General features: G+C 59.8%; 2 protein-coding genes across 17 annotated transcripts in view; both read right to left on the reverse strand.

The window, feature by feature from the left end:
• Positions 1-3: 3 nt before the first annotated feature.
• Positions 4-2433, reverse strand: LOC308623018 (uncharacterized protein). 2 transcript variants are annotated; one of them, XM_081244851.1, is made up of 5 exons: positions 2362-2433; positions 863-2061; positions 702-791; positions 384-475; positions 168-299 (listed from the first exon to the last, which is right to left on the reverse strand). In XM_081244851.1, exons 2-5 carry the CDS (start codon positions 1415-1417, stop codon positions 197-199), a joined length of 840 nt encoding a protein of 279 aa, XP_081100977.1. In that variant the 5' UTR covers positions 1418-2061; positions 2362-2433; the 3' UTR covers positions 168-196. The 2 variants fall into 2 exon arrangements, with proteins under 2 accessions (XP_081100978.1, XP_081100977.1); XM_081244852.1 differs by having other exon boundaries at positions 4-299; positions 863-2427.
• A 1977-nt stretch (positions 2434-4410) lies between these two features.
• KCP (kielin cysteine rich BMP regulator) overlaps positions 4411-17275 on the reverse strand; it is a 28894-nt gene continuing 16029 nt past the window's right edge. For 2 of the 15 annotated variants that reach the window (XM_081243554.1, XM_081243549.1), the window contains 18 exons: positions 16783-16868; positions 16436-16526; positions 16247-16329; positions 16071-16164; positions 14860-15033; positions 14554-14636; positions 13846-13966; positions 12829-12908; positions 12526-12625; positions 11930-12018; positions 11507-11609; positions 11262-11404; positions 10834-11006; positions 10637-10748; positions 10441-10542; positions 9489-9653; positions 8742-9048; positions 7671-8603 (listed from right to left, as the gene is read on the reverse strand). In XM_081243554.1, coding sequence (XP_081099680.1) covers positions 8335-8603; positions 8742-9048; positions 9489-9653; positions 10441-10542; positions 10637-10748; positions 10834-11006; positions 11262-11404; positions 11507-11609; positions 11930-12018; positions 12526-12625; positions 12829-12908; positions 13846-13966; positions 14554-14636; positions 14860-15033; positions 16071-16164; positions 16247-16329; positions 16436-16526; positions 16783-16868 — 2375 coding nt within the window. In that variant the 3' untranslated portion in view covers positions 7671-8334. Of the gene's footprint in view, positions 4489-4685; positions 4778-4863; positions 4932-5997; positions 6085-7670; positions 8604-8741; positions 9049-9488; positions 9654-10440; positions 10543-10636; positions 10749-10833; positions 11007-11261; positions 11405-11506; positions 11610-11929; positions 12019-12525; positions 12626-12828; positions 12909-13845; positions 14053-14553; positions 14637-14859; positions 15034-16070; positions 16165-16246; positions 16330-16435; positions 16527-16782; positions 16869-17275 lie in introns of those variants that run through there. The other 13 variants (XR_014016589.1, XR_014016590.1, XR_014016591.1 and 10 more) reach the window with 13 other exon arrangements.

Below are 17275 nucleotides of genomic sequence, written 5' to 3' on the forward strand. Positions count from 1 at the left end.
TGGGCCAGGCAGTGGGCTTAGGGGAGGGAAGAAGAAATAACACACCTGGTGGGCCGAAAGTGCCATGTGTGTCTGTGTCTGGCTCTCCCAGGCCCTGAGGCTGCGTTCTGGGCCTTTCTGAAGCTACCTCTGACCTACAGGTTGCCCTCTTGCTTTTTCCTTAAATCCCCGTCTCTTTAGTCGTCCCTTTGAGGATTCAGCAGTGACCAGAGGGGGCTAGGAAGAGTGAGCGATGCTCTCCAGGCGCAGGCTCCTCAGAGCCAGGGGGCCACAGTAGCTGCTGGAAGTTCTGGGTGTCCCTGCGGAAAGAGTAGCCTTTCATCCCAGATGCCAGGGAAAAGGGACCGCCACCACCCCACAAGCCTCCCCGCCCGCCCCCTCACCTGGCCCCGAGGGCTCGCAGCCGCCCGGTCCTCCCCCGTTGCATCTGCTTCGGCTGCTCCCGCAGTGCGCGCCGCTGCCCGGCTGCGTCCTCCTGGGGCGGGGCCGAGTGCCGAGCGCTGAGCGCCCGCGCCTCCCAGCCCCGGGGCTCGACGCGGCCAGCAGAGGGCAGCACCCGGGCAGGCCGGCCCTTCCCGCTCCGCAGGTGTCATCGCAAGTGCGCGGTGCGAGCAAGTCAAAGGGACCCAGGTCGCGCCCCGCCCCGCCCCCCGCCCAGGCAGGGTTTTGGCGGCCCCACCGCCTTCTCCTAGGGGTCTTGCCTGTGGTGGGAGCTGAGCCGGGCTCGGTGGGGATCTCAAGGGGTGCACGCGGCAGTGGCGGTTCCTGGCGATGCGGAGGCGTCCCAAGACCTGGAGGAGGCTTCTGTCAGCAGCCGATCGGCCGCCCCCCGGTGCCCCGCCCTCCCGGCCCGGCAGCGCACCCGGAGCCGCTGCTGCTCGCGGTCCTGTTGCCGCCGACGCCTGGCCTCACTGTGCAGCTTCAGCAGCCGCTGCAGAGCCGTCCCCTGCTGCGCCGCGCTCACGCCCGCCGACCGCCTGTCCCTGCTCGGGGACTCGGGCCACGCGGTCTTCGAGGCTCTGGGGGCCTCGGCACCTCCCCTCCGCCCCCCGAGGGCGCCCGGGAGCCCCATGGAGCCGCCCAGCTCCTGCTCCGCGGGGCCAGGGCTTCCTCCCGGGCCCCGAAGCGAGTGCGGATCGCTCAGCAGGCCCGGGTGCCCTGGGAGAGCTGCGGAGCGCTCCCGCTGCTCGGAACCACCAGTGCGTAGGGCCGCCAGCAACACCGCTCCTGGGCGTGGGAGCGGCGGCCGGGCCGGAGGCCCCGGGGGCGTAAGGGGAGCCGGCGCCCCTTCCCGGGCGGGCCCCTGCTCTCTCACGGCCGCTGCGCTCTCTCCTCTCGGGCCACCGTTCTTAACCTGCCTCAGCTGGGTGGTCCTTCCCCGCGGGTCCGGGCCCTCCCTTCCCCCAGGCTGTAGCATCTGTTCTCCCAGGGGCCTGCAGAAGCCCCCCGGAATTCCCAGGGAGCCGCCTTCCTCCCGGGGCGGTGTAGGTGCCTCTCCCGGAGCCACCTCCCAGGCTTGTGAGATACGGCCTCTGCCCTCGGAAGACTGAAGCGTCTTCACTTCCGGGCCCTGAGGAGAATCTTCATTCCGCTCCGGGAGGGCCTCCTTTCTCCGGCACTTAAGGCGCCTTCCGCTTTGACTTGAGGAGCCTCTTTGTTCTCACCCTGGGAGGCCTCCCACCTTTGACCTTCCGAGACCTCTTCCCTCAGAGCCTGAGGGGCCTCCCCACTCTGACCCTCGTTTGTCTTCTCTCTCTTACTTGGAGGAACTTCTTTGTCCTCCCTCTGGAAGGCCTTCCCCCTCTGATCCTGAGGGCCCCCCTCTCTCTGACTCTGAGGAATCTCAATGCTTAGCAGTTTCTTTAGTTCTGCTCTCTCCTGGCCCAGGCTCCAGCCCAGCCCCTCCAGGGGATCCTGGGGTTCTGGCAGGCTCTGGGAGAGGAGGCCTGAGGGCCCTGGGGCTCCCTGAGCCAGCTTCTCCTGTAGGCTTCTGGACGGTGGTTGATGCGGCCTCTGGGGCATGGGCCCTGCTAGCTCCCTGTCTTCCCTCTGGGCCAGCTCCTAGGAAGGAAGAGCACCTTTCCCAGGTTTGTGAGGGAATCCTCATGCCAGAGCCACTTCCCCCAGGGGAGCCTGGAGACCCCAGTGGCTGCCCCAGTGGGCCTCACTTCCATTAGGGCCCTTGCCCGATTCCTACATTCGTAAAACCCATGTTATGTAGTGTAAAAGGTGCTTCAGTGATGGCCCCTTCTTCCACCTGGCTGTGGGCTTCTCACCCCTGCAGTCTCCTCCCAGGCAGACCCCACCTCTGCTATCCCCAATCTGAGAGGGGTCTTGCCCAGGACGCTTCGACCCTTTCACCTTGAACTCTGAGCTTCCGGGTTCTCCAAAGCTACTGCTGGTGGTGAGGTTCAGCTCTTGTGAGCAACCTGAGGGAGAGAGACAGATGTTGAGAGCCCTCTGCTCATGTCCCAGGCCCTCACACACATCCCACAGAACTGGAACCAAGAAGCCTAGGGAGTCCCCAGCACGTGAGGGGATGTGGTGGTGGGGTACCCTGAGGGCTGGTGTTGGAACTTCAAGGCCGTCGCAGTTCATTCCACCTTTATTTACACAGCCTGCTATGTGCCTGCTTCTCAGGCTTGCCTGCCAGCAGCCGACCCCATCTTCCTCATCCTCCCAGCCAAGGACCACCTCCGGGGAACCTGCACACCCTCTTCCTCAAAACCGCTAGGGGAGGCCCAGGAGCAGGAAGGGACTGGTTTCCAGGCTCCTCAGTCCCTCATAAGGACACCCGCCCTCTGTCCTTGTGTGCCTGTCCAGCCCCACAATATGCACCTGACTTTCCTATTATTAGGATAATCCTCTTTAGCTCTTTCTTGGTTTCCGACAGCAAAACCAAATGAAATTCAAGAAGTGGAATTTTAGGCCAGAGGCTAGCCTAAAAACTGCAAGTCTTCATAATTAACGAAAGGAATCTAAAAAAAGAGATGAAATGTCGCTGCTCCTTTGCAGCTGTGGAGGAAGGAGCATCGTTTTGCATCCATGAAACTACTTAGAAGAACCTGATCTCGTAAGGTCTTAAATTGAGAACTCTCGCAAGAAATACCATCTTTATGCAATATGGACGTGTGAATATTCATAACAGTAACCAAATGGGAATGTTCTCTGTGAAAACAAATCTGTCTTTTGAAGAGTTCTGAACAAAGAGGGCTGATAAGACTCCCAAGCCCTCAGAAATTATTGCCATGAACTGTGAAAATAACCTCCAACCCTGTCCCTCTGTAATTCTGATCTGTTGTCTTACTAGATCATTTATTTCACTGGTTATAATGTTGTAATAGATGTCTCCCATCAATGTATTTCAAGAGATAATATACTTGTAAAAATTTTTCTGTCAATCAGAAAATAATCATCAGCACTTTCCTCCTCTCTCCCATGCATGATGTCACAATTAAAAGCTTATGACGGGCTTCCCTGGTGGCGCAGTGGTTGGGAGTCTGCCTGCCAGTGCGGGGGACACGGGTTCGAGCCCTGGTCCGGGAATATCCTACATGCCGCGGAGCGGCTGGGCCCGTGCACCACAACTACTGGGCCTGCACTCTAGAGCCCGCGAGCCACAACTGCTGAGGCCTGTGCACCTAGAGCCCGTGCCCTGAAACGGGAGAGGCCACTGCGGTGAGAGGCCCGCGCACTGCAACGAAGAGCGGCCCCCGCTCGTCTGTCTCAACTAGAGAGAGCCCGCGTGCAGTGACGAAGACCCAACGCAGCCCAAAATAAAAAAAAATAAAAATAAAAAAAGCTTATGACTTTGCTAGGCTTATTATTTAACAAATCATTTGACAGCCTGTTTCATTTAAATTAAATTAACAGGCCCAGGGCTCACAGCATCCATCCCACTGAATTCTAATTGCCTGTTTATTGTCACACCCTCTCACTAGGCTGTGATCTCCTCAGGGATGAGGACAACTGACTGGCCAAGTCTCTTTTGTGCCCTGTATCTCCCCAGTGCCTGGCATGAGGGTGGCAGCTAGGCAGCTTGGAGCTGCCATTCCATTCCCTCCTCGCTGGAGGACAGGGAGGACGGACAGTCATTCCCAGCACTTTCTCCTCTGAGCCCCAGCTGAGCTTCAGAATCCTCCTGGACACAGTGCCTGAGACAGCTGGCACCAATCAGGTGGAATTGGCATATAAAAGAAAACCTACTTGCTGTCTCTGGGTGCCCCTGGCAGCCCACAAAAAGGTATGAGGCAAAGAATAGGTGAGGATGGACTGGAATCCTGGGACTTGGGGTGAGGGCTTCCCCACTCCTCCCAACCTAGGCTGGCCACTCGAGCCCAGGGGCTCCTGTTCTCCTGGCTGCAAACCCCTGCTGTCAACGTAGGGTCAATGCCTTCTGCAGGCATGCCAGGGCTCTCCCACCTTGGGTCTGCATCGAACCTGGCTTCACTCAGATCCAGGGCTGATGATGGGTCCTTTGCCAGCCCCCTGCAGGAATGCAAAGGCTGCCTCAGGTGCACCTCTTGCATCTGGGCTCCGATCGGCTGGGGGCAGCCTGTCTGCCAGACTCCTCATCCACAGCAGGCTGCGGAACCTTCCCACCCCAAGACCGAAACTCAGTCCATGGAGGCCTTCCCCATACCTGCACCCACCACTGGATTCCAGGAGCTGGAACTCAAGGTTACCCTGTCCAGAGGCTGTGGGGCAACCATATGGGTACAACTGAGTGAGAACCCCAGGAGGATCTGGGGGCATGAGGAGGGGTCGCTGGGCAGGGCTGTGGAGGGAGACGGGGCAAAGGGTCCAGTGTTTGGTCACTTTGTGTGGCAACACGGAGTGGACGGAATTCCCTGGGAGACTCACCCCTCCAGGAGCTAACGGTCCTGGCTTAGGGAGTCCTCAGCCTGGGGCAATGGGCACAGCCTGGAATTCTGGAAGGACTGGGGGGGTTCCCTAGTCTACAGGGCATCATCCCCCAATGTGGCAGGCAGCCTCTAAAACAGCCCCCAGTGATCGCTCCTCCTGGCATCTGTGCCTTTGTGTGATCCCCCCACCCTTCCCCTCCAAGTGAAGGAGCTTGGAAATGGATCCCTCCTGCCCACTGAAGCCTTCAGATGAGACTGCAGTCTTGGCTAAAAGTGTTGGCTGGACACTTCCTTAGTGGTCATGACTAACACCCCCTCCTGCTACAAGCTACTAACCTGCCCAAAGGGCCTCAGGCAGTTGGTGGCTGAGCCGGGACTCGAGGCACATCCTAGGTCCCAGTCACCACAGCACCCTCCCTCCTAGAAAGGTGGGACCAGCCACCAGCCCCGGAAGGAGGGGCCTGGGGCTGGGGCTGCTCAGGGTCTCATCTCTGGGGCACCCTGGGCATCAGTGCCTCTGCCCTCTGGGCCCTGCCAGGCCTGCTTTCCTCCCTTGCTGCAGCCATGTCTAAAGGCTTCTGGATGTCACCACACTGTTGATTTGACCAAGATAGTTCACTGTGGAATGGTAGCAAGCCAGAATGGTCCTGTGTGCCAGGCATGGTGCTAAATCCTTTACACAACCCTCCCAGCAGCGCTCTGAAAAAGTGCTGTTATCTTCCCCATTTTGTAGCTGAGGAAACAGGCTTACAGTCCGCAGGGAGCGTCAGAGCAGAGATTTGAACCCAGATTCATCTGTCTCCAGAGCCCACATTCCTTCTACTTCTCAACCACTACAAGTGCCCCAGTGTTTCACTGACGCCCCCGCCCTCAGCCACACCCCAGCTCACCCCACTCGTCCGCCGCTCAGAGCCCCCATCCCTCCTACCACGGGGCTTGCTGCACTGGCTCCACGCACACTGGGCCTGGTCTCTCAGACCACAGAACTGGGCCCAGGGGGGCCAGGAGAGGCCCAGCCCCGCCCCGGTCAGCAGCTCCAAATCCCACAGGAGCTGCAGGAAGGTGGGGTGCCAGGATGTGAGCGGGCACGCACCCTGCCCTCTGCCACCCTCCCTGGCCGACGGCCGCCTACCTGCTCCTGGGCCCGCCGGCTCGGCTCCATCTGCAGCAGCACGGTGGGCAGTTCAAGGCCTGAGGGACAGGTCCGGCCGTCTCCCACCTGGGGAGGCAAGATAGAGTCAGACCCCACGGAGAGCCTGCCCCCTCGTAGACGGTGCCCTGCCACCCTCACCTGCTGCAGGGCAGCCCAGAGCTGGCCCGGGCCTGCAGGGCACCGGAAGAGGTGCTGGTACAGGGCCAAGGCCTGCTTGGGGCTACAGGGGAGCCCTAGGCCCCCAGGCGCAGGGGGCCAGGGAGGACGTCCACCCCCCTCCCCTCCCCCAGCTGCTCCTGGAGAGAGGAGGAGGAGGAGGAGGAGCTGGGGACAGGCGCAAGGAGGAGACAAAGGCTCCTGAGCTCAGTAACGAGGGGCCCTGACATCTGAGCCAGGGCCTGGGCCTCAGCCAAGTCTCATAGAAACCTGACTCTGATGCAGGGTTCTCGGCCACGTGGGTGGCAGTGTGGGGTGAGGACTGTGGCCCTGATAGAGAACGACGTGTGTGCATGTGTTTGCAGTCCCAAATGAGCATCTATTTTATACATATGGTTAGCCCTTAAGCTACACGGGGGTTAGGGGCCCAACCCTCCTTGCAGTCAAAAATCCACATATAACTTATAGTCTGCCCTCCATATCCGAGGATTCAACCTACCTAGGGTGGTGTAGTGCTGTAGTATTTACCATTGAAAAACATCTGAGTATAAGTGGGCCCGTGCAGTTCAAACCCGTGTTGTTCAAATGTCAACTGTATATATGAAGCTTGCAACTGCATTATATGGTATGTGATATATGCCCAATACAGGCAGCAGCTTCCAACAACTAACTGTATGCCCGGACACAAAATGCTACGTACATGTAATCCTTCCTTGAAGCAACTCTATGAAGTAGGTGGTATCGTTTTCAGCCCCATTTCACAGAAAAGAAAACTGGGCCCCAGAGAGTAAGTTGTCCTACCTAACACATGGCACTGTCTCCCTCATCTGGGGACAGACAACACGAGAAACAGGCTCTGGGAAAATGTGGTCCCGAGCGTGAGTAGTAACGCGCTTCCCTAGTGCGTGCTCCAGGCTGTCCATGGGTCACTCTGTTTATTCTCCGCAACACACGAGATACAGCAGATGAGGACACAGTTTGTAGAAGAAATGACAAGGGGAGGGAACAGGCATATGTGATGGTCTGTAGTCTTCGCATCCCCTGCCGTCATGAGCAGCCTGGCCTGCCTGCCGCTTTGTAACCACTCCATGAAAGGGGCCCCAGCAGAAGCAGGCTGAGCAAGCAGGCGGGGTGGGGGGGGGTTGGTTCAGCCCAACGCCCTCCCTTCACTCCCTGTTGGAATACTAGGGTCCCCCCAACCCCAATCTTTAGCGAAGGTCCCTAAAACAACCAAGGTCACATAGCTGGTAGGTGGCAGAGAGAACTCAAAATACAGTTCTCTTTGAAAAGAGACTTTTCTTGTCAAAGAAAGATTTTTCTTTCCTCTTTCAAAACCCATGTTCTTTCCCCTATAAGGATGTCTTCGAAAGTCACATGTGTGTCCCCTGCCCACATGTCCGTCAGGGGTGGGTGTAGCTGTGAACACACGCGGGATACATGCATGTGTTTATCTGGGTTTTTGAGGGGTGTGTGTGTGTGTGTGTGTGTGTGTGTGTGTGTGTGTGTTTCATCACATGTGTCTGTATGTAATCACAGACATATTGTCTCTCCTGTTCCCCACCCAGGCGTGGGGTCCCTGTGTCACCAGCTCTTAGGGTGGCCCAGGAGGTGCCTGAGCACTCAATATCCCCAAGGAAAGGGGGATGCCATGTGGGCACTGAGCCCCTTCCCAGTGCTCCTCAGCCCCTGCAGGATTCCGCATGGATCCACAGAGGGCCCCATAGAGGGCCGCACACGGGGGCCACAGGCCGTGCCTGCTACCTGTAAACACAGGGCTGGGACCCGGACACCTGGGTTCTCCTTCTGCCCATCTCAGGGTTTCCCAGGCAGCACCAGGGTGTGGCAGGTAGGGGCAGCCCAGAGATGCAGGCGCAGAGAGTGGGCAAGGTCCACCCCACAGCTGCTACCACCCTGACTCTGGGGACACTGACCTCTGGACCCCATGTTCCAAAGAGCCCACACCACCAGCGCAGCTCCCAGAGGCAGCACACATACACACAGAGAAACCTTAGGGCAGTCTCCGAGTTTACTGCTTCTGACTCCACACGGCTGGGGTCTTTGTGGGGCCCAGACCCAGGCTCCCGATGCCTGGGCAGTGTGGGAGCTTCTCTCCGGGGGGAGACTTCTAGCCTGATGAATCCTGGTCGGTGTCGTCCTGGCTCAGGGTGGCCCCTGGGGCTTCCGGCTGGGGTTGGGCAGAGTGCTGGGTGGCTGGTCCCCAGTGAGTAGGACTGGGGGGCAGGCCTCGGGTGAGATACAGTGGGCCTCGTGCTCCACCAGGCCTGCGGGGCACCGGCAGGCAGGAACACAGGGCCTTACGCAGTGGGCCGCCAGCTCCCCCAGGGGGACATGCTGGTTGAAGCAGGTGCGGGGACAGGGTGGGCCACACTCATCAAACACGAAGCCACGGTCCAGGAGGCAGCCCACCACTGCAGGTGGAGTGGAAAGCACAGTCACTGTCCAGTCCCCAGGTCCACCCGCTGTGACCCTCCCTGTACCTATGCTGTCCAGACCTGAGCCCTCCGTGTCACCCCTCCCCCAACTCGCACTGGGCATTGCCCCCTCACCGCAGAGTGTGGGGCCCCGCCAGGCAGGAGTCACCCCTGCTTGGCGACAGTGGCTGGCATAGGCTTCCAGGGCGTCACAGAGGCAGGTGTCAGCCAAGGAGCCAGGACCACAAGCACAGAGGTCATACACGCAGGCGGCAAAGAAGGGCTCTGGTGGCACCACAGCATGGCAGCGACTGAACGGGGAGGACTTCAGCACCCCGCACCGGGCGTTGGCCTCACGCCTGGCACGGTACCCTGCTGCCCGGCATGGATCCACCTCACGGCCCTTGGAACAGGGCCGACCAGGTCCTGGCCCTTCTGGGACCTAGGTGGGGAAAGCGGCTCCATATGGCAGCATCCACTGGCAACCGACCTTTGTGTGCTATGTTCTTCAAAGCACTTTCCACCAAATATTTTGTTTTAGCCTCATAAACCTCCCTATAAGAACAGCAAAGGAAGCATCAGCTACTTTTCCTTTGTTCCCATTTTACAGATGGACAAGCCAAGGCCCAGAGCAGGTAAGTGACTTGTCCAAGGTCACACAATCCGTGAGCGGTAAAGCAGGGCTTGGGGATTCAGATGAGACCGCTTTCAACAGGCCATCCTGCCTCCCCCAGCACCACAGCAGGCAAGAAATCCCCAAACCTCCTTGAAAGCCCCAAAGCCCACCTTGTGTGCAAACTTCCCTTTCCATACCGGAGGGCTGCTCTGAGATTCATGCTCAACTGTGCCTCCCCGCTGCCCCCCAGCTCCTGTGACACTCACCTGCCAGCTATTCCCAAACGCAGCCTCAGTGGACAGGAGCAGCCCCTCAGGGCCCCGCAGATCATCCTGGGCAAAGCCATTGAAGTTGCCACAGAGCCCACAAATCTGGCCCCGGTAGGAGCCAGGCACTCTCACCTCCACCTGGGACTGCCCATCCCACAGCACCTGTGCAGAGAGGCTGGGACTGGAGAGTAGGGAAAGGCAGGGGCCCCAGGAAGCCCAGTGCCCATCCTGGCGGCGTCAGCACGCCCCCTGCTGTAGGGGAGGAGAATGGACGGGTGGAGGTGTCTCCTGGAAGGGAGGATACAAGTAGGCACCTGCCCTGTCAGCCCGGGGCAAACACAGAAGACATGAAGAGCCACCCACAGCTCCCTCAAAAGGGCACCTTCTCCCCTCAACCTCCATGAACTCGGCGCCCCCATGAAATGCAACCCACTTCCAGAGAGTCACTCTCTCATGGGCATTCAGGCCCTACCGAGGACAAAGCATAATTAGAGTCTGTATTATAAGAGTAGACAAGCCTTATTTTATGAATTTACAAATGTGCTTGTTGCTGGAGGCCAGGGAGTGAACTACTCTTTGACATGGGAATTGGAAGAAATCTCTGAAACCACCCAGGAGACGGCAGTTGACATTGCCCACCCTCCCAACCCTTCCCCCATTTGACTGATGGGAAAGCTGAGGCCCAGAGAGGATCGGCTTAAGGTAATGGCCTAAGAGCCCCAGTGTGTGGGTGGCTGAGCCGAGATCGCAAACCAGGCTCAGAACTCCTTTCATCACACGTGGAGGTCTCTAACCCGGATTCCTCTTCTCCCTTCAGAATCCAGCAGAACTCTCTCACCTCTGTGGCCTCATTTGGCCTGGGAGGTAGCTGGTATCCCCACTCCCTCTACAGATACAGACACCTGAACAGGCCCGAGGATCCCCTGCACCCCACTCGCCCCAGCCGCACCTGGAGCCCCGGCTGGGTGTGTAGTATCACCGTGCGTCCCCGCAGCTCCACATACAGCAGAGGCTCCTGCAAGAAGGGCAAGGCGACAGGGCGCCCGTCCACCTGGAGGAGAAGGGAGGCGGGAGGAGGAGCGACGTCGGGACAGCGGAGAGGAAAGCGCGGGACCGACCTTCCCCGGGTCCTTGGCTCTACTCACCGTGACCGCCCCGCCCTGCAGCAGCCGCACGGCCACGTCTCCCAGCAGCACGGCCACCTCGTGGGTCCAGGACACGCCGCTCCGGCCCCGGTCATCGTTGGTCACGTGCACGCTGCGGCGTGGGAGGCCCAGATGCAGTGGTCAGCAGGGACGGGTGTAAGGGGGCAGGGAGAAGGCAGAGGGAGGGAGTTGCGCACCTAAAGTCGCCTCCACGGCAGTCCTTGGCCAGCACGTAGCTGCAGCTGCCCTGGAAGTGCAGCAGGCGGCCGTCGAAGGTGCGGTAATGAGGGTCTCCGAAGGCCATGCAGGAAGCGGGCCGGGTCAGGCAGTGGGGGCAGCAGCTGCCGGGACTCAGGGCGGGGGCCTCGTCCTGGCCTCCGCCCCAGACACCGTCAGACACGGTGCGCTCCCTGCCGTGCCCCACGCAGCGCCTCCCGGGGCACGGAGGATTGCCGGGGAGGCTCCAGGGCTCGTGGGCTTACTGCTGGCGGGGTCAGAGCGCCACCTCGTGGCTACGTCGGGAACTGCACGACCCGGGCAAGCCCAGCCTCTTCCTTCCCCGGGGCACCCAGGGGGGTGGTGCCAAATGGCCACCCACCCCACCGCCTCAGACAGCGGCACTCACGGGCCCGCAGGAGAGCGGCGGGCAGCGCTGGCTCTGGCAGCTCACGGCACCGGCTACGCAGGAGCAGCTGGTGCAGGCGTCCACGGCCCAGCGCTCCCCGGAGGCCACCTGCCGGCCCTGGTGCGCGCACGACTGGGCGGGGGCTGAGGGGACAGTAAGGGCGAGGGTCCGCTGCCCATCCCTCACACTGGGTCTCGCTCCCGCCTCCCCACTCCCCGACCCCCCCCCATCTCCCTGGCCCGCACCTTGGCATCTCTCACAGCACCTGCCAGCCTCCCGCACCTTCGCCCAGCCGTGGGGGCAGGAGAGGGCCTGGCACTCTTCCAGGCGGCATTCCATGCGGCCCCGCTGAGGACAGATGCCATTGCTCTAGGGACTTCCGGCAGGGTCTGGAGTCCCTGGCCTCACACTCTTGGAGACCTTCTGGATCAGGGACTGGGGCGGGAGCCCCCTCTCTCTCTGCCCCTGCCCCACAAGAACAGCCACTTCATGTTCAAGTAGGGGATGAAATGCACCTTCAGCTACTTGCCCTCACACAGGGATGCCCAGAGGGGGTGCCTTTTTCTGATTACCTCGAAGACCCCATATTCTCTGGTCCAGTGACCGGAGGCTCCTCCCTTTATCCATCTCTCAGGTCCCCCACCCTCACCCTCCCACCCCCAGCTCACACGGCAGGTGCAAGTGATACAGGCGTCACTGGGGTCCTGCCAGCTCTCTCCATCTACCACTCTCCGGCCCTCAGCTTCCACCACACATTCTGAGGAGGAAGAAATGGGGATGGGAGAACACTGTCATTCCGCCTGCATGAGCTCACCCTGAAGGCCAGGGCAAGGTGGTGCCCACCCCATCCAATTAGCACCCTGATGGTGCTGATTTCTTCAACCAGCACCATGGGGCCTACTAGATGGCAGACCCGGCACCACTGCTCAGGATGTCCAGAGTGTCCCGGAAGCCGCAAGAGCCAGAAGCTGGAACTTTCCTCTGGGCCGGCTGCCCGCTCAGCAGTGTGATGCCCTGCTAGTGGGCCTCGGGTCCTTGAGCCAAGCCTCAGGCCAGGCCTTGAGAATCCAGGCTTCATTCCCTGCCTCCCTCTACCTCATGGGTCCCTCCTCCACCCCAACAAACAGCCCTCCCTTTCTACAAAAGAACAAAGCCTGCATTCTGAGTGCACACCCCAGGTTGCCCACTTGGCCCATGGACGCCACCCCTCCTGTCTCCCTCCTGGCTCCGGCTCTGAGGATGCAGAACAAAATTGGGCATGAACCCTGGCACACGGGGCAGCAGCTCCCAGGGGGGGTATGGCGCTCCAACAGGGGACAGCTGGGCTCAGGACAGGCCCGGTGAGTGCAGAGCCAAGTCAGGTCCTGTGGAAGGGCACAGGAACACTACAGGTAGAGAACAGCAGGGAGGGGGCAGGGTCTAGGCAGAATGTGACATTCAGGACAAGTGGGCAAATGTCGGGGGTGAGTAGGAAGCCCAGAGCTGCTGCAGGAGAGGAGTCGCAGCCACAGCCCACAGCGGAGGAGGAAGAGGGGGCTTGAGGAGTCCCCAAGGCAGGAGGGCTCACCTGGCACTGGCAGGTGTAGCAGGGGTCTGGTGGGGCCAGCTTAGACCCCCGCAGGTGCTCCGTGCAGGGACTCAGCGGCTCTGTGAAGACAAGAACGCAGTATGGGAGATGCTGCCGGGATGGGGGTGGGGGACAAAGCCTAACTGACCCCTTATCCCCTTACTGCGTGTCCGGGCTTTTTGGGCCCAGGGCATACTTATGGCCCTAACACCTTGATTCCAGGAATGACAGATCCCTTTTCCTTTTGTTCCAGCAAAGAAAAGTTTGGACTTTTGAAAAAGAACTTTGCTAGGCTGCTAGCATGGAGGGCCTGAAAACGGACAAAGTGTGGCTTCCTCAGCCTGAGGTCACGAAGGACCACTGGGCTGCCTGCCCTGCTCACCCTCCCACTTATCGTCCGAAAGGAAGCACAATAAGCCAGTCACCCCAGGTTCCAATCCTGGCTCCAGCGCTCAGTGTCTGTGCCATTTTGGGCAAATTAATCAACTTCTCTGAACCTCAATTTCTTCATCTGTTAACAAAAGGAGTAATAACACCTCCTCACTGGGTAACTGTGAGAATTAAATGTGATGCTGTTTATTAAAAGCACCAAGTACAGTGCGTGGCATGTAGTAGGTGCTTAGTAAATATTGTGCTTTTCCTCTTTCCCTGCAGCAGCACATCCGAGCAAGTGTTGACAAGAACACCTCTCCCCACCTCTGTAGCTGGGCGACTCACTGCCCCTCTGGTCCTAATATCCCTGCCCTCAAGAAGCCAGCAGCCAGCACAGCTGCAGCCCTGCAGCGCCACCTGCTGGACAAGATGCACCAGGCTTCAGAGTCAAGGGGTCCTGCTAGCTTCCCGTTTCCCCTTAGGGTATTTACAGGTCTCACCCTCCAGGGTACAGGTTTCCAGAACAATCCACTGGACTCAAGAAAGGGCTGGGGCTGGGACTGTGGAGGAGAGCTGGCTGGCCCTTCCAGTGTCACTCTGGGGGTGGCAGCCCTGCCCTCTTTATCCCCCAGTCCGGGGACTCACGGGCACAGGTTGGGCAGCACTGCTGGGGCCCAGGGGGCAGGAGCTGGCTGGCGGGACAGCCCACCAGGCTGGGACACTGCCACCGGTGACAGCGAAGGCTGGGAGTTCCCTCAGGCTGCAGCTGAACGAGCGAGCAGGGGGTGGGTCCCAGGCCATGGAAGCCGAGAGCCACCCTCTTTTCTCTGGACACCAGGCTCCTCCATCTGCCTTGGGCAGGTCAGACGACAGTGTGCAGAGAGACTGAGCGTCTCCTCACCCCATGCCCCAGTCCCCAGAGAGGACAGTGCCTGCTGCCTGCAGGCACTGGGGCCTGAACCTTCATGTGGCTCTTGACCCTTCTGCACTCCCATGCCATCCCCCTCCCCAATCCCACGCCTAATCTCCTGATCTATGATGTCATTCGCCTGCTCAAAACCCTTTCATTGGCTCACCCTTACCTTTCAAACAGAAGTTCCCCAATATGGCCCCCAACCAAGTCCCAGGCATCTCCCCGAAACCTTCTCCCCACACCACCCTACACTCCAGCCAGGAGGGCCTGCCCACTGCCCGCCCCCCACCCACCCCCCCCCCCGACTTGCTGGCCCTGCCGGCTCTTCACCCCAAGCCCCTGCCTCACTCCCTGGCCACAGGGACACACTCCTGACTGAGACCCCACAATGCCTGCTCCCCGCAGGGTCCAGGCTGCCCCTCGGTGTTGCGCTCCCCTACCTCACAGGTGCACACTTCACAGGGGTCTGCGCCAGGCTGGAAGCTCTCCCCGGGCTCATACTTCCGACCCTCATGCTCACAGGCTTGGCAGGGGTCGGGTGGGGGGTTAAGAGCAGAACAGAATCAGGGAGCTTTCAGGCTGGCAGCAATGCCAGGCCCCCCAGCCTCAGAGATTGGGGTGTGCATAAGAATGGGGGCCACTTCTGGAACGACGCATCTCTGCCGCCCAGCCCAGGGCAATGGCAGGGAGATGCTGATGGGGCACTGCCTCCCTGCCCACGCCCCCTGACCCCAGGCTCCCAGTACCAGAGCATCGAGGGCAGCAGTCACGGGGCCCCAGGTGAGGCTGGGCACAGGAGGTGACACACTGGACGCGGGCACAGGTGATGACACCCTCATGACACACGCAGGAGGAACAGGGGCTGTCGGGGGGCTCCCAGCTACTGCCTTCAGGGTGTTCCTCCCCATGAACCAGGCAACCTGTGTCCGAGGTGGGCAGGGATGAGCTCTCAGTCTGGGTTCTGCATGTCTGCCCCTGACCCACCCCTCTCACCCTGGGTGCTCAGTAGGGTATGTGGGTGCCAGGAGGGGTTTCTGCAGGGATATAGTGGAAAGGTGGCCTGGGACAGAACTCCTGCCTGTGATGGAGGGGAAAGACACTGGGTCAGGGTCAGAACACCTGGATTCTAATCCTATTCCTTGTCTGCTTGCTTGCTAGACCCAGTGCCAGGCAGCAGGCACTGTGTGTTATAGCCCAGCGCCAGCAACAGTACCTGGCCTGCAGCAAGTGTGTAATAAATGCACGTGGGATGAATGAGAGGCTCCATCAGTAACCATGTGCCCAAGGTAACTCAATCTCTACAAGTCTCAGTCTCCCCATCTGTTAAATGGGGATTTCATCTCAGGGCAAGGAGACACTGACAGTTCCTATACCATGCTGGGCAGTGTATGGGGCGAGGGCCCACACAGGCTAGAAAAAGTCCCCTACTCTAGAACCAGATGGCCTAGATGCAAATCTTGACTTTGCCATCTACTGGCTAAGTGACCACAGGTAAGTTATGTTACCTCAGTTTTCTCATCTGTAAAATGGGAAAAGTTAATAATACTACCTACTTGATGAGATCGTTGTGTACATCAAATGAGGTATGTGCAAAGCGCTTAGCACATGGTATATGCTCAATAAATGTTAATTATCTGGCACACGGTATATGCTCAATAAATGTTAATTATCATTATTATCATTATGAATGGGGCATGGTTAGGAATGGGCAGCTTCTAGGAGATTCTAATAAGCACCTAGAAGGGGAGACGGTCTGGATAGGCCAGGGGCAGGGATAGGTAGGAAGAGCTGAAGGTGAATGTGGTGAGAGCTCAAGGGCTGAGGTGTGGGAGGGACAGACGGGTGGACAGGGAGGTGGGAAGTCTGGAGGAGAGCTGAGGGGAGGGAGGTAGGGCCGATGGAGGGATACAGGACCCAGAGGCGGAAACAAGGCAGCAGCCCCACTGGCCAGGCATACCTCTGCAGCGAGGGCAGCAGCTCCCCGGCTTTGTGACCTGGAGTGGGCAGGGCAGAGGTGGGCACTGCAGCCGCTCACAGCTGACCTGGCCAGCCTGCAGGAGATACATGGTCAGTGACTTGCTCCCCAGGCCAGCTGACCCCGCCCCTGTCCCCTCTGCCACCTCCCTACCACACCTGACAGCGACATCGCTCACAGCTGCCTGTGGGCCCCTCAAACTCCTCCCCGTCCTGGTGCTCCCGGCCCTGAGAGAGGCAGCCTGTGGGTGACATGTGTCCTGGGTGGGGGCTGTGCTACCAGTCCAGCGTCAGGCCTGGCAGAGCGGGAGGGGGAGGCGCGGGGGGTGGCGGGGCATGTGTGCTCACTGTGGCAAACAGGGCAGAAGCAAGGCCCTGGGGAGGGATGGGGGCACAGAGCTGGAGCACACGGCTTCTTCTGGCAGCGCATGGAGCCTCCCTGGGGGAGAGAGGTCATGCTGCCACTTCCCATGTCATCACACCCTCGAACCAGGCCACACGTGGCCTCATGGGGGTGTGCCCCTACTGACCTGCCAGGCCCAGACCCCCTCCCTCAGCCCGGGAGGCCTGAGCCCAATCCTGTCCTGATGGATGTCACAGGCAGTGTGTACCCTGGGAGGAGGAGATGACCTCTTTCTGGCCAGAGAGGAGGATCAAGGGATGAAGGGCTCCAAGCCCCTAAAGGACCGCCTCACCTGGCAGGTGCAGATGGAGCAGGTGGGGTCGAGCGGGTCAGGAAGGGTCTCTCCGGGGGCAGCGGTGACCCCATGATAGAGGCATCCTGGCAGAGGGGGGAATACAAGGCAGAGCCGCAATCAGTGGATCCCTCTGCTGACACACGCATACACGCCAACACAGACACACACACACAGAGACACACACAGACACACACACACACACACAGCCGGGCCTGGGGTCCTCTACCAAAGCTTAGCTGAGAGTCAGAAAGAGAGATGAGTGGCTGGGAAGGTGAGGGGCGGGAGGAAAGACCTCAGCCAGACCACGGTGGTGAGACCTGCACGCGTGAAGCACGGAGGGGGGACTGAGGGTGGGATCACAGAGCACGGGCCCTTGTGAGAGGAAGATGAGAGGGACGGGCACACTGGAAATGAAGGCGAGAGGTGGGCTGGGCGAAGCCACGGGGGAAGGAAGTTGCCCAAATGTGGTTGGGTGACTCAAGGGCAGTGG

This window comes from Mesoplodon bidens (genome assembly GCF_964165515.1).
Source record: "Mesoplodon bidens genome assembly, chromosome: 9".
NCBI lineage: Eukaryota > Metazoa > Chordata > Mammalia > Artiodactyla > Ziphiidae > Mesoplodon > Mesoplodon bidens.